At 31.9% G+C, this 16,205-nt stretch overlaps 1 protein-coding gene across 4 annotated transcripts; it reads right to left on the bottom strand.

The window, feature by feature from the left end:
- Nucleotides 1-298: 298 nt before the first annotated feature.
- Nucleotides 299-16,061, bottom strand: LOC126880014 (60S ribosomal protein L6-like). Of its 4 annotated transcripts, none has more exons than XM_050643532.1 (5): nucleotides 15,941-16,061; nucleotides 15,280-15,566; nucleotides 8,943-9,103; nucleotides 3,102-3,286; nucleotides 299-584 (listed from the first exon to the last, which is right to left on the bottom strand). In XM_050643532.1, exons 2-5 carry the CDS (start codon nucleotides 15,564-15,566, stop codon nucleotides 423-425), a joined length of 795 nt encoding a protein of 264 aa, XP_050499489.1. In that variant the 5' UTR covers nucleotides 15,941-16,061; the 3' UTR covers nucleotides 299-422. The 4 variants fall into 4 exon arrangements, with proteins under 4 accessions (XP_050499489.1, XP_050499488.1, XP_050499487.1 ...); XM_050643531.1 differs by having other exon boundaries at nucleotides 15,878-15,943; XM_050643530.1 differs by having other exon boundaries at nucleotides 15,846-15,942.
- Between the last annotated feature and the right edge of the window lie 144 nt (nucleotides 16,062-16,205).

Below are 16,205 nucleotides of genomic sequence, written 5' to 3'. Positions count from 1 at the left end.
GGCAACTGCCACTGCGGCTGTGACAGTTTTAGTTGACATACTCCTCTGATGCATCAAAGGTGGGAAACAATAAATAGAATGTAAGTTTATAGGTTTTATCACTAATCTCCTACCTCTACAAGTTTCACTTCTTTTTATCTCACAACTTAATACGTTTTCCATCTTTTGCGTTAATTTGCTGGTTATTAGCGTGCGCATCACTGTATAGAGGTCATTGTATGCGCAGAAAGCAACAGCCCTCAACCTTAACAGTTTTGTTCCTTAATTTATGAACCATACATGTTAATAAAACAAAATAAAGAATTAAATTATTGTATTATAACAACAGTCACATAAAAAAACCTCATTTATAAATCCATAATTTATTTATCACTTTCCTCTCTATACAAGTCAAAAGATAAACAATTTATGGTATCTCTTATCTAAAACTTCAATCTGTGTGGGTACTGTGATGATCTGAGTCCCCACATGGCTGACAAATAAGCTAAAAGTACTTTGCGGTCTGATTGCTTCTTGATTGCAGCCAGAACTTGTGTATCTACTTTCTTTTGGTCAGCTTTCCTATCTTCGCTTACTTTGTAACCCTGGAATAAAAAAATATAAATGTATTTCTAGAAGTACAATGGAAAAGGTCTTATATAGGAGGTATGTATTTTTGCACTTGGAGAATTAGTAAGAAATGTGCAGTCTAGCAACAACAAATTTTATACAATCTGAAGGAATTTTGAGGTAAATGGAGACAAAATTGGAATTGACAGAAGTTCATTAGTTGGAATAGAATATTTTTAAAAGTCAATTGAATTAGAAAGAATCTACACCAATGAGGAGAAAGTAATTTTTGAGATCTATAAATATGTTTAGATCAACTAGAAAGATTGTAGTCAATGGACTTGCCCCCTGGATCACAGTATTTAACAATAAATGCAGGCATACTATCACCATTACAATGCAACATTATTCTAAATATATAATGAGTAGAGTACTTGACGAATTGGATGGAGAAATCATTATAAGACGCAGAAAAATATGTAACCTGCAATTCTCAGATGACATAGTTACAATAGCAGTGAAAATGATTACCATTAGTGAACAACTATGCCAGATAAGCAAAGAATTCCAAGATGGTAGAAAGATTTGTATACTTTGGCTCCCTGATATCCAAGAATGGCAATTACTCCTTTGAGATCAAGAGTAGACTAGCAATGGCCTAAAATGCCAGTTAAATTAATTAATATATTTAAAGACTAAAAAGGAATACTCTTAGGTTGGTAATTTTTCCCACTGCTACATGTGCAGCAGAAACATGGACTCTCACAAAATTGATAGAAGTAGGTATATATAGAACTGGATATTATGTAGATAGAAGATCGAAGCCTTTGAAATGAGGGTTTACAGAAGAATTCTACACATGTCCTGGACACAATCGACCTATCAATTCTAGAAGAGCTTCATATAAAAGACATGGTATTAAGGGGATGGGTACGAATTTTCGGCTGCAATGCTATTCAAATGGGGATTCATTTTTTCGAATCCTGAGAAAACCAATAAGTATTTTTGAAAAATTTAAACACAGAATGAAAGATTGCATTATTGCTTACGTTATCTCATTCAATATAAACTTTTTATTTATTCTTAAGGGACTTTCGGCCCTCGATAATAATTTAGTCTTTCATTCTGCATTTAAATTTTTTAAAAACATTTATTAGTTTCTTAGGATTCCAAAAAAAATGGACACCATGTCCATGGTGATATTTTCCAAATCGAACATTCGCTATCTTTGTCATACAACGCACTGAGTCAAATAGAACAGATGACAGTGACAGTTTTAAATATTTGACATGGTACCGGGAATATTTTGAGTTGTTCCTTAAATAATATTGATTATTTCATTCACAGGAGATTCCGACCAATAGAAAGCTACAGAAATAAAAATTAAACTGAATTTTTGATAATATCTCGTCGTAAGTTTATTATGTCAGATGCCCTTTGTTGCTACGAAAAAATACATTCAGTGACATTAATAACAATTAATGTTTTAAAAATTATAAAAGTGATGACTTTCAACCGTCAAATATTTATAACAACTGTGTATTTAAAAGTAATAATTTGTACTTACATAAATAAATTCCGATAAAATTTTGGTTTTGAACAGTTTTATTTATGAAATAATCGCAGCAAATTGCACTCGACCTCTAAAATTATTATCAAATTTTTGCCCTCGTGACACTTCGACATAATTTCACTCCCTTTCGGGTCGTGAAATTAGAACTGTCAAAGTGTCACTCGGGAAAAATTCGATAATTTTAGAGCTCTTGTGCAATTACTACTGATAATGTATTTGATAAATAATTGATTAAAAGACGTGAACTTAACAAAAAGTAATTTATTGTTTGTTATTTATGGAAGGTCCAAGCAGAGAATACATCAGGATTATATTCTGTGATCCAAGTATTTTGTTGTTAAAGATGTTCAAAATAATTGAAAGCGTTCCATAGTAACAATATATTATTAAAAAATCACTTTCACTTTTCCTCTTTTCCCGATTGAGTATTAGTTTTTGTTGTACATATAAATTATTACAATCACTAGATACATAGTTATTAAAAAAATTATCACATTTATTAACTGAATTAATAATTTGCAATTATACAAATAACAGTTATCCAAGAACATTCAAAAGCCATCTCTTTAAGTTAATGATGACATTGTCAAGTAGAATGACATTCTAGTAATGTTTACATATCCATACCAGTGTGAATTTTACTACACATAATTTGCTGTGTAAAGACAGGAAAAGTAGGGACAGCCGTAAAATATTTGTGAATTATGTACCCATGGCCTTAAAAAAGAAAAGCAAGCATACCTATATTACTTTGGATTCATATCCAGAAGAATGGGGAATTGTTAGTAGAAGGAAAGATAGAAGGCCAAGACCTACAGGAAGATCTTCAACACAATGGGCAAACCAAATGAAGATTGTGATGGGAAATCCCTACATGAAGCAGCCCTACATAAGAATGACACACAATGAAAAATTTAGCAAATAAAACTAATAATTTACTTTAAAATGTCACAAATTTGTACGAATTTTAATTACTCACTTCTTTTTTGGATTGGAAAATATCACCTTCTTCTTTCTTTGATCTCTTCTGCCTCTTTCTTGCAAAATATTCATCATTTAGGTTTTCTGGCAGCTGTACTCCACTAACGTCAATTTTGGTAGATGTAGCAATTACATAACGTTGGCTAATACGTCTCAATGGACAGGCATTAATTCCAAAAGGTCCTGGAATAAAAATATTTTAATTCTCAAAATTATAAAAAAAATCAAAAGGCGATAAAGATTCATGCATGGCAATAATAAAGAGATCAATAAATAAATATTGGCAATATCATTTTGAAGTCTTCTACTTTAAAATGTATAATATATGTCTGAATTGCCAATATAAATGAGTGAGATTAAATAAATTATTAGAAGAATTTTTTTGCTTAGCAACAACTCTTTTGTTTATTTTAGTAATATTTTGTATTTTGACAACGGCACCCGATTTGGGCGTCGAAACGTTAATAAAATTATTTTTTTCATTTTAATTGTGGCTTATTTCCCATATAAATAATCATAAAAATGCCACAAGGAAATAGCTTCAGAACAACAATAAGTAAATAGAGAAAATAGTAGGTAGAAGATATTAATAAATGAATTTATTATTATCTTAACCCTTTCATTCACTGTGTCCTCAATTGAGGACAACCTATTCTATAATTTTTTGTATGTAGCTCCATGTGTTTTTAACCTTGTAACACACTGTCCCGATTATGGACATCCTATTCTATCCAATGAGTACTTGTGCTGCCATCTCACAGCTTTTGAACAAAATATTTAATTTTTTGAAATATAGATTTCTATATTTTATGTGATATTTCTATATTGACATGGGACAAATCCATCTCTATATAAGTAAAAAAAAAAATATTTTGTAAGATACCATACATTACTTATTGAATAAAATACTTGTTTGTTTTTTGTCAGTACAGTAAAACCTTGATAGAACGGACCTCTATTTAACGGACTTCGGATATAACGGACAAAAAAATCAGATCGAATGTAAAAAAAATTTGAATGCAAAAAATATGAAAAATCAAATTCTATAAAAAAAAACAACAAGGACAGGATCTCGGCACTGCTATTTGCTAATGCCGATGGATCGCATGGATTGACTACTATAATAATTGTTGGTAAATGTTTCTAAACCTAGTGTTGTCAAAGATATAATCATCAACAGGTATCATCTGCCCGTTTCGTATTATAGCTCTAATAGGGCATGGTTCACCAGAGATATTTTCAAAAATTTCTTTTTAAAAGATTTGTACTTGCAGTGAGAAAATTTCAAGAGAAGAAACTGGTAACACTGCCTAAAGAGGTAAAATGTTTATTGATTTTAAACAAAGCTCCTGCTAATCCCCTGAAAGTATTCTAAATTCAGAAGATGGCAACTTTAATTGTATTTTTGCCAAAAAATACGTCGCTTATGCAACCCATGAATCAGTGAATAATTTTTTCAACCAAATGAGTATATTGCAGGAAGTTTTTAGATGAAGTAGAAAAGTAAAAAAGTAGTGAACAAAACTTTATTCATATTTTAACTTACAGATTTGTACATTGTATATAATTACAGTACCTACATAATTTAAGAAAAATTTTTTGATTGATTTTAAACCTATTTTTATACAACGGACTTTCAGCTTTAACGGACATCCTGTTCCCCCAATTAGTCCGTTATATCGAGGTTTTACTGTATTTAACAGAAAAATGCAAAATATCTAATATTTTTACTCCATTGGCTCACAATATTCTTGTAATGACCAAACTGTGCACAGGGCCTATTTTACCACTAGGCCCGTGAGGCACCTGCCTCGGGCCCGTATTTGAATGGGGCCCGGAAAGATCACCAAACAAAACATGTCTATTACAATAACAAAACAAATTTTCAAAATTCTTTTTACGAACAGGCAATGATAAATGATAACCATAAGAGTTATAATTAAGTGGATAGGCACAAACAAACTTCAATGCTCTTTAAATGCATTCATTTTTTCAAATCCTCAAAAAACTAATAAATCTTTTAAAAAAATTTAGATGCATAATGAAAGATTACATTATTACCAAGGGCTGAATGGTCCTTAAAGTTTCTTTTGAATAAGATATGTATTTAACCCTTTCAGTCACACTGTACCTCACGAGGTACATTGATTATGTATGATTTCAAACATCAATGGGAATTGACTTATACCCAAGAAAATATTTTGCAGGTCAAATGTCATGTCTAATTAGTAGACACCTACGCGCGATTTTGTTTTTGCTTGACAGTTATAACCTGATTTGAAATTAGTTCGTTTGAGTGAAATTTGCAAGAGGTTAGGACAGTCTGTTTTTGTATCTTGTTTTTGCTGTTTATTTTCAAGAATAAACGTAGATATATATTTGATAGGTAAGTAAACACTGTAATTTATCATAACGAGCGAGCCACAATTATTGGGATCAAAGCTATCCGTGCAAAAAATTACGTATGTCTCATTTTAATCTGAAAGACCGCCCAAATGTGACGTCACGGCCAACTGTGGCTATATTCAGTGTTGTTATGATCACTTTTCCAAACAAAGAATTAAGATTGAAAACACGTTGAAAAGATACCCAATCTCAAGACCGTTTAATTCGTATAAAGTTAAAATTTTGCTTCCTCTGCTACTTTTTATGTTCAATTATAGGTTTTTTTAAGTTGACGTACATACACTGACAAGTATTTGTCCCAGTTGATGTAAACTGGAAAGTATATCTGGATTAACAATAGACACGCACTGTATAGCTGTCTCTGTCGTTCAGAGCCACCTATGGTGACAATAATTTTGGATCACACGTTAGTATGTATTAGTTTCTAAAATGTAGATGATACAAAGTAGTAATTTGGGCACCTCGATTAGATGTACCTTATGAGGTACAAACTGCTTTTAAGGATGTTTTTGTGACAAAACGAATAATACATATTTTCGTGTAAAACATGGTCTTTCATGAAATATTTATTTTCAGATATGGCTAAATACAATAAAAAACCACTTACACAAGAGGAGTTACTATATTATCTTGAAAATGACGACGACTCAGATATTCCGGATCTTGACGATGAAGATGATGGATGGGAGGATGACACTCAAATGGAAACTAATGATGAACTAATTCAATTTTTGAATGAAAGTGCCCGTTCAGATGAAGAAGAACCTAATTCTCAAGATCTAGAGGATGATTTGGAGCAACAGCCAGACAACGACCAAGAAGTTACAGAAGATGAAGTCAATCAAGTGAATCCAGAAACAACTTTTGAAGTGTTTTTTAAAAACCATGATTTTACTGAGAAGAAGCAGATAAAATGGATGAAGGATGTACAGTTCGAGACCAGAAAGGTAATATGTTATGATCCCATTCCAGAGCAAGTTGTTAATTTACCAGCACCAATTGATTTTTTCAATAAGTATATATCTGATGATATCTTCTCAGTAATGGCTGAGATGACAAATCATTATTCCGTGCACAAGTATATAGCAACATTTCCTCCAACGACCCCTGATGAAATAAAAAAATTTATAGGCGTACACGTAATAATGGGAAATGTACAATATCCTCGAGTTAGAATGTATTGGTCCCCTCATGTTGGAATTCCACTGATAAAAGATAACATGCCATATAATAGATTTTCCAAACTCAGGCAAAGTATTCATCTCGTGGATATAAATAACCGACCAGAAAATAATACAGATAGACTGTGGAAGGTACGTTCCCTGTACGATAGTATCAGAAAAAGATGCCTAGAACTGCCTCTAGAAAGAAATTTATGTGTGGACGAACAAATAGTACCATTCAAAGGTAACATAAATATAAAACAATACATCAAGAATAAGCCCAAAAAATGGGGAATCAAGATTTATGTTTTAGCAGGCCAAAGTGGTCTTGTATATGACTTTATAATATATCAAGGGTCCACTACAGAATTAAAGTCCATATATAACCATTTTGGTGCATCAGCAGGCGTTGTAATGCATTTATCTGACAGAATTGCAGAAAAAGGTCATTTTTTGTACTTTGACAATTACTTTAGTATGTATCACCTCTTTCAGTATTTAAACTCCAACTCTATATATTCGGTGGGTACCATAAGACTAAATCGTTTTTTTCAACCACTGCTTCCTAGTGATAAAATCTTGAAACAACAAGGTCAAGGAACTAGCGCTGTTTCTGTTAGCAGTGATGGTATAGTGATCACGAAATGGTTTGATAACAAACCGGTCACTGTAGCATCAAATTATATAGGTATAGGGACACAAGATTACTGTAAAAGATGGGATAAAGCAACTAAACAATATATTGAAGTTCCAAGACCTGAGGCTATACAGCACTACAACACAAATAAGGGAGTAGACAAAATTGACTTTTTGCTAAGTATTTATCGCTCCCATGTAAGATCACGAAAGTGGACAATAAGAATGATTACCCATGTCATAGACTTAGCACTGGTAAATTCATGGCTGGAATATAGATCTAAAGCCGAAGCCCTCCACGTTCCAAAGAAAGATATTTTGGATCTTATGGGATTCAGACAGTCAGTAGCTGAGTATTTACTTCTTCACAAAGATCCACCTAAGAGAGGTAGACCTTCAGCGGAACAACCTTCTCCACAATCGTTGAAAAGGAAGCTCCCCGAAAAACGACCTTATATGGAATTTAGACATGATGGTTATAATCATGTACCAATCTATGATAACAAGAAAGAAAATTCTAGGTGCAAGATGGAGAGATGTAAAGGCAGGACCCACATGTTTTGCAAGAAATGTCAAGTTCATTTATGTATTATGAATGGCAGGAATTGTTTTGCTGATTTTCATACTAGATAGGCTCTTAAGTAATTTTCTAAACAACTATTCTTTTTTTTTTTGTATTCTGTTAGATGATAATAATAAAGTTACTTCTACTATTAGAATTAAATACTAATTAGTTGATTTTGTTTTTTTTGTAATATCCTTAAAGGCAACATGTACCTTGTGAGGTACAAGTCGTAACAAAAAAAAAAACAGATGGAGGGGCAGTATTTTTTTTGTTAAGAATTGTTTTAGTTACCTCTCTCAAGCATATCTTCCAAATTTTATAATTTTTGGATGTCTCTTTCTAGGTGCGTGACTGAAAGGGTTAAAATAAAAAATCACACTCAATTTTCTCCTTTTTCACCCCTGTAATTTATTAAAATAAACATTATCGAAGATTTCAGGGACTTTCGGCCCTCGGTAGTAACGTAATCTTTCATTCTGCTTTTAAATTTTTCAAAAATACTTATTATTTTCTCAAGCTTCGAAAAAAACCAATGCATTTAAATAGTATTGAAGCCGAAAGTTTGTGCCTATCCCCTTAAACAATGTTTAATTGTTTAAATATAAATTTTATTTATTGTTAATAAAAATTTTATTTTCTTGTGCAACTATATTTCTATTATTTTTTATTTATTTTATTTATTTATTTATTTATTAAATAATTAATACATTTAAAAAAGTTATTATTATTATTAAATTATATTTAGGGACCTGAAAATTGTGTAGTGCCTCAGGCCTGAAAATAAAATAGGCTCTGACTGTGCATTTTGAAAATGTAAAACTAATCTCAAAAATTCGCAAAGAATCATTCTCGCTACATTGTAAATTTCAGATTTTTAGCTTAAAGACATTTAATTGATGAACTAAAGGGTTAATGATAAGACAATACTAAGCAAGTAATAGAAAACTACTCAGTTAACATCTAAGCTCTGTAGATGTAATAAAGGATTTTGTTGGACAAAAAAATAGGCAATAATAGTCTGAAAAAGAGAGCTGAAGTAAAAAAGTATAGCAAAGTATATTTCACTTACCAGTTACCAAAAGTAGACCAGAGTACAGTTGTTTAAGGAATACAACCCTCTTTCCTTTGTGAGAACCAGCTAAAAGGATGAGAACTGTTCCTGGAGTGATTGTATTTCTAATAGACCTCGTGTGTTGGCTAAATGTTCTCCTAGCTGGCCTGGCCTTAATTCTTAAAAATATTAAAAATGTTTTAATAAATGTATATTTTTTCTACTTTTATATGCTACATATTGTCAATTTACTGTCAAAACAAGCTCTACACAAATACTTTCGAGTTTTGATTATTAAAATATTCAATTGAAAATTCTCAAAGAATGTTCTAAAACAGAGGTTCTCAATCTGTGGTACATGTACCACTGGTGGTACATATCATTATTGGCGGTGGTACACAAAACACAGAAAAAATTAAAATAGTAGTACTTAGTAAGTATTGATAATACAATTTAAAAATATAGGTGGTACCAAAAATAATAAAAATAACTGTAGGTGGTACATCACTCAAAAGGTTGAGAACTGCTGTTCTAAAAAAACTAATCTACCCTGTTTTTAAACTCGGAGGAGTAAACTCAAATAAACAAGCATTAAGGCACAGTAAATTTGAATTGCTCCTCCTAGTTCAAGACAAGTGCTAGTTATTTTCAGAGCCAGAAGGTTATTATCGCTGTACTATTTTTGTATAAATGCACAAAGGGCCTAGCCGGGTAAGATGGTGAAAAGTGCCCCCAACCCAATTTAAATTCCATATAGGCCACTTTTTAGCACATATAGAGGAACTCACTTTCTGAAATTTTTAGCCCCCTATGTGGTCACGTGACCCCCCTAGAGCCTAATTAGGCTTTTTATGTTTTTATTTTTTCTCTCAGCCGCATCAAGAGCTAGCCAAAAACTTTATTTAAAAAAGTTGTAAGTTTCAAAAAGGTCTAGATGAAAAAAATTTTTTTTATTTTTTTGGCGGGAAATTCGAATTTTTAGAACAATTTTAAACTTTTAAATACCTCTGAAAAAAAAACTAAGACACTCGTTTTTACGAAAATTAATTATAATGTGTATTTTTGAATAATCTTTCACCCTTAATTTTTTCAGATTTTTAAAATTGGTGAAACGTACCTTTAAAAATAAAAAACCGCATTTTTTCGGTTTTTTTTTTCGTTTTTTGATACAATTTTATACATATTTTTCAAAAAATTTAACACCGTCACTAGAATAGGTAAAAAACTGAAAAATAATTGGGGTTTGCTTAATAAAAATTTTTTGTAACGATATCCATTTTCAAGATACAGGGCGTTGAAGAAAACAAAATTTTACATACTTTTTACGATTTTGCCGAAACTACTGGCAACATTGTAATAAAACTTGGCGGGTTTTAAGAGGTAGTTATTGTGCATGTTTTGACATACAACTAAGGATTTGATATTCATCATTGGCGCGCATAGGGGTAATGGTCTGAACTTTTCAAAGAAAAAAAGATAGTACGCCACTGACATATTTCAAATTAACAATCATTTTTGAATTCCTTGTTCAATTTTCAATAAAAAATCTATCTTCTCATTTTTTCATACGACGCGCTGTTTTGCTGCAAAAAATAAAATATCTTAACGCTTCCAAAGTATTCGAATTAATTTTGATAATAATGGATGTTATTATGTAGATGTAGAAAGTACTAGAAGTTCGAATACTTTGTAAGGGTTAAGATCTTTTATTTTTTGAATAAAAATGGCGCGTCCGATGAAAAAATAAGAAGATACATTTTTTGTCACAAATTGAACGAGAAATTCAAAAACTATTGTTAATTTGAAATATGTCAGTGGCGTACTATCTTTATTCTTTAAAAAGTTCAGACAATTACCCCTATGCGCGCCAATGATGAATATCAAATCCTTAATTGTATGTCAAAACATGCACAATAACTACCTCTTAAATCCCGCCAAGTTTTATTACAATGTTGCCAGTAGTTTCAGCAAAATCGTAAAAAATGTGTAAAATTTTATTTTCTTCAACGCCCTGTATCTTGAAAATCGATGGCGTTACAAAAAATTTTTATTAAGCAAACCCCAATTATTTTTCAGGTTTTACCTATTCTAGTGACAGTGTTACCTTTTTTGAAAAATATGTATAAAATTGTATAAAAAAACGAAAAAAAAACCGAAAAAACGCGGTTTTTTATTTTTAAAGGTACGTTTCACCAATTTTAAAAATCTGAAAAAATTCAGCGTGAAAGATTGTGCAAAAATACATATTATAATTGATTTTCGTAAAAACGAGTGTCTTAGTTTTTTTTTCAGAGTTATTTAAATGTTTAAAATTGTTCTAAAAATTCGAATTTCCCGCCAAAAAATAAAAAAAAATTTTTTTCGTATAGATCTTCTTGAAACTTACAACTTTTTTAAATAAAGTTTTTGGCTAGCTCTTGATGCGGCTGAGATAAAAAATAAAAACATAAAATGCCTAATTAGGCTCTAGGGGGGTCACGTGACCACCTAGGGGGCTAAAAATTTCAGAAAGTGAGTTCCTCTATATGTGCTAAAAAGTGGCCCATATGGAATTTATATCGAGCTGGGGGCACTTTTCACCATCTTACCCGGCTAGGCCCTTTCATGTAATGATTGTATAGCTCTCAGTGTAGTGCGATATTGTGTACAGATAATAATTTGTAGAGATGTAATTTCCTGTAACTGAATAAAGAAGAGCAAAAGCTGGAAGTGTTTAAAAACAACAAAGGTTCTAAATAATATTTTTATGTGTGGCAATAATAGAATGAGAGCCTGAAGGGAATTATTTTTATATAAACAACTTGTATATTATACAAAGAAGTTGTTGAACATGCCTTCAGTTTTAAATGATAAGGTTTACTTGTTGGCAGTGATAGAAAGAAGGGGTAAAAATGTATGTATACACCGTTCTTAGGCGTCAACGCCCTTCGGTAGGGATCTATGGAGGAGTATCACCAAGCCGGAAGCCCTTATCCCTTCCCGTACCGCTCCTCCATAGGTCGATCAGACGCCAGTTTATTCCAGACCAAGCTGTAGACTCTATTGAGTTTTATACTACGGCGTTGGCCTTTTATAAATTTCATGACCTAGCTGAGGCTCGAACCAGCGACCGCAAATCGCAAATCCACTAAACTTGTCGATCGACTGAGCCCCAGCTAACTGGACCGTCAAGACCGACAAAACAATGGATTCTGATTTAAAAGTCATTAACATGTGGTGTGCAGATGTAATGAGTTAAGACTTATACTCTGAACTGAAATAAATTTTCATTTCATCTTAGAAGTTCATATTTATATCGAATGGCATACATGTGAGCAGTCCGCACATTGGTGGAGGCACTATGTAACTCACATGTATGCCACCCGCACGTTAAGTGTTAAAAGACATATTGAAAACTTTCCTACTATGGAATATCAGAACATCTATGAAGTCACCTTATGAGAAAGAACAATAATTGCTATAAGATCAAAATGGAAAATAAAGAAAGAGCCCATAGAGAGAGTAACTTTGTGTGTTGAACTTTTGCTCTTCAATGCATATTATAGATTCCAAGTACACTACAACCTGCCATGTCCAGACCTCCCCATATCCAGACAGTTCTGCGCCGTCCCAATCTACCGAAATCTACCGAGAAAGGCAGTCCTCTGTTGGACAACGCACTAAAAGAAGAACTAAAAGATGGCGAAATAATATATTATAGAATCTATAAAACATGTCTATCAACGAAAGTTATTGACAGCGTTGATTACTGGAATGTATGAAGGAGAAAACGTTTCAGAAACTGTAACAGAAGTAGTGGTTTTGATATCAGGATTTTTTCATATCCAGATCGTTCTCTCACCACATGGATCCGGATATGGCAGGTTTGACTGTAGTGATATAGGAGTAAGATTTGTACCTACAACTTAAAGATGTATGAGTTGGTAATACTTAACAACTCATACTGATTTTCATGGACCAAGCTAAATAGAAAAAGAGGAAGCATGGAAATCGGTGCATGCTAGACACATAGGAACATTAAGCTATTACAGTCCTGGTGCGGGAGCATGCCAAATAGAATTATATTTTAGTGACGTCATGTTGCCTAGCAACCGTCGATTCTCCCATTATGAAATTCTATTTTGTGACGTCAGCAAAACAGAATTCTATTTGGCGTGCTCTGGGCCCTGGACCCTTCACTTGTTGCAAAGTTTATTTTTATGTCAAGTGATGTTTAGAACGTCAGAAAATGTATAGAAACTAAATATTAACATACAAAGTTTTGACATTTATAGTCGTCATTTTGTTAAAGTTGTAAAAGTTTTAAAATATTGTTCTATTCTTGGTGGTTGAATAAAGTTATTTTAAAACTAAGAATACTATTAACTAATGTATTTTTTGTATCAAAAAATAATTATTTTGAATAGTTTGTTGACAGTAACATTACAGGGATGAAAGTCACATCTGAGAACAGACGAGATTAGCCCATAAGCATAGCAATTAGGTACCTACCCATGTGTCTAGTATGATGGCTCTTACTGTATATAAATAAACACTACACAGTTGTAACTGAACTCTCTCTTTTCTCTGTAACATGCAGAGGACAGAATTACAATCAGAATATTACTTGGTTATGTATTTAGTACCAACAAGTCATAACTTAATGACGATAAAACAGAAATTTCTGTAGAGCCGACCTGCCTTATATTCCATGGCAAGTAAAATATAAACAATGAAATTGAAAACAGATAACAATATTACAAAGTTCAGTTACTTTATAACATAATGCACTCATGAAGTCACAACTACTTCCTACCAGCGCTAACAAAAAACTGGTCAAATTAGTATGAACAGGTCAAAATAGTATCGGCATGGCACTCAAAGGTGACATGAACACTGAATGACTTGCTGTCTATATCACTTTTTCTAATCTTTTATGAATCAAATGAGCACAGATTATCATGGATGGGCATAATACAATATTGGCGAGGAACCGCAAAGTGGGCGATGCCTGATGGCGTAATTGAAAAGCATCAACTCAAGGAAAACATTGACTTTGCCATTAACTTGTGTACATATTTGCGGTCAGTTTATGTTGTAATTAACAATAATTTCGACTTCAAAAAACTATTGCAGTGTTCCTCAGTATTCATTCCTATTATACTCTACGTAATGACCTAAATTAACCAATGCCAAATCACACATTTTGTTAATTTAACGTTAGTATTAAACGTAGTATTTTTTAATGTTTAAGCGACTGCAAAATTAAATAAATGAATAAAATGTAGTATATATTATGTACATAGAATGTACATTGTTATCAAAAATATCCCGACCACTTCGTAATTTCCAGAACACAATTATTATAAAATAAATTCACCTACTTAGTTTCCAGTTTTTATTTAATTAAAAATTGTTATATGTCGGTGTAAAATAAACTGTAGTGCACCTATTAATTAAATTAAAAACAAAATTAGAAATCCTAAGATAGATTAATAATTTTTAGAACGCTGTGTGATTATCGGGGGCCAGATTTTTTCATGAAAAAAGGGTAAAAACAAATCAGTAGTTAGCATCAAATTTTAATGAATGCATACAGATTAAACATAATTTTGAGTCGTCTAACTTATAAGATGTCTTAGTTGCAAAACTTAGTGTTTACTTTGGCAAAACACTCCTGTAAATGATTTTAATTCAACTTTTTAGAACTGTGAATTCAAATGACAAAATGAATTGTTTTCCTAGCGTTGTCGTCCATCTTTGAAATTTTGAGCGCCCTCTGTTGGAATTTAATTTTGCGAATAGGTTCCAAAACAAACAATACAAATCAAAACTACAAATGACAACATTAAATATTACAAGAAACACAAAAGTTAACAATCAAGAAAACTAGAAACAGGACAAAAAACCCTGGGCTGTCAAGAAGTTAATCACTACTGGGTGCTCCTTCTGCTTGTTTATTTCTAGTGTATCTTTATTGTAATTGTAGTGTAGACAGTTGTGTCTCAGATTGGCGAATCGACTATAGGTGCTAAACATTGTAAAATAATAGGTTTTTTTGCAACAATTGAGAATTATGCAATAGTATACTGTATTCCAATACAGTGACAACCAGTTCAAAAGTTCGGAGTACAAAATACTTTAAGCTATTAGAGAAAGATGTTTCTGATTGTGAAAAGTCATTGTGAGCTTTGCTAACACTGTTTGCTAAAACACACAAAACACTAGTTTGAAGAAAATAAATTACATAGGTATTTATCGTATTTAGTATGTTTATATGATCAGCGTATTATTCAGTTAAGAAAATTGGGGATCTGTGACAGCATTGACAAGACACATTTTACATAACAATAACATATAATACAATGTAACTTACTTGTCTTGGGTAGGATAGGATGCTCTACGTTTCTTGACCAAAACAAATCTCTTTCCTCCATTTTTCTCTCCACCAATTGGTTTTTCAATAACCTGGGGCTTTTGAGGTTTCTTGGTAGCTTCTACTTTCTTGCCAACGAATTTGTATAATGCTTTTTTGTGGAACATTTTAGACCTAGAGAATCTGAGTACTCCATTTCCCAAATCATAGTTTCTAGGTTTTCCTGGTTTGTGCACCTTTTTTGGTGCATCCCCAGCGGGCTTCTGTACAGCCTTTTTCTCAACCATCTGAAAAAATAAATAAGTATTATTGAATTGTACAGCGTGTAAATAAATTTTAAGGTTATGTTTTATAATTTTTAACGTATAGTTTTATGAACACTGAACAAAGCTACAGGTCAATTGTAAATATATGAAAATTTTTATAATAAACTGAACGTTGAAAAAACATTTTTGTAAATTTGTTAGGGAGTTCAAGGAAGACGGCAACAAACAGATGATCTTACAATTCTCTCAATAACAACACTATTAACAACAAATATATCACTTAAAACTAATTATACGAACTGCCAGATACGTTTTTCCTTCTTCAAAATTACTTTTTAGTCAGGGATGATTTAAATATTTGAGAATTATTAAAAATCTTCTCCATGAACACTCACCTTTCAGGATGTCAAATATAAAAGGTGGACGATCGCATGCGTGTCAGTGTTGTCTTCTTGCAAAATTAAAGATACTGAAGTTGAGCGGGTGATTTAAATTTAAGATTTGACAATGAATTAAATCGTTAAACTTAACACTGAATTTAAATGTATGATTACATTTTTATAAAATATGTTAAAAGGGTTTGAATAAAACAGGTGTTAAGTAATATATGCCCCAATATTGGAACAAGTTAAAGAAAAATATTTGAATCTGGAACAAATA

This window comes from Diabrotica virgifera, chromosome 2 (genome assembly GCF_917563875.1).
Source record: "Diabrotica virgifera virgifera chromosome 2, PGI_DIABVI_V3a".
Taxonomy (NCBI): domain Eukaryota; kingdom Metazoa; phylum Arthropoda; class Insecta; order Coleoptera; family Chrysomelidae; genus Diabrotica; species Diabrotica virgifera.
The sequence above is the reverse complement of the archived record's forward strand: the minus strand, read 5'-3'. Positions and strand labels throughout refer to the sequence as shown.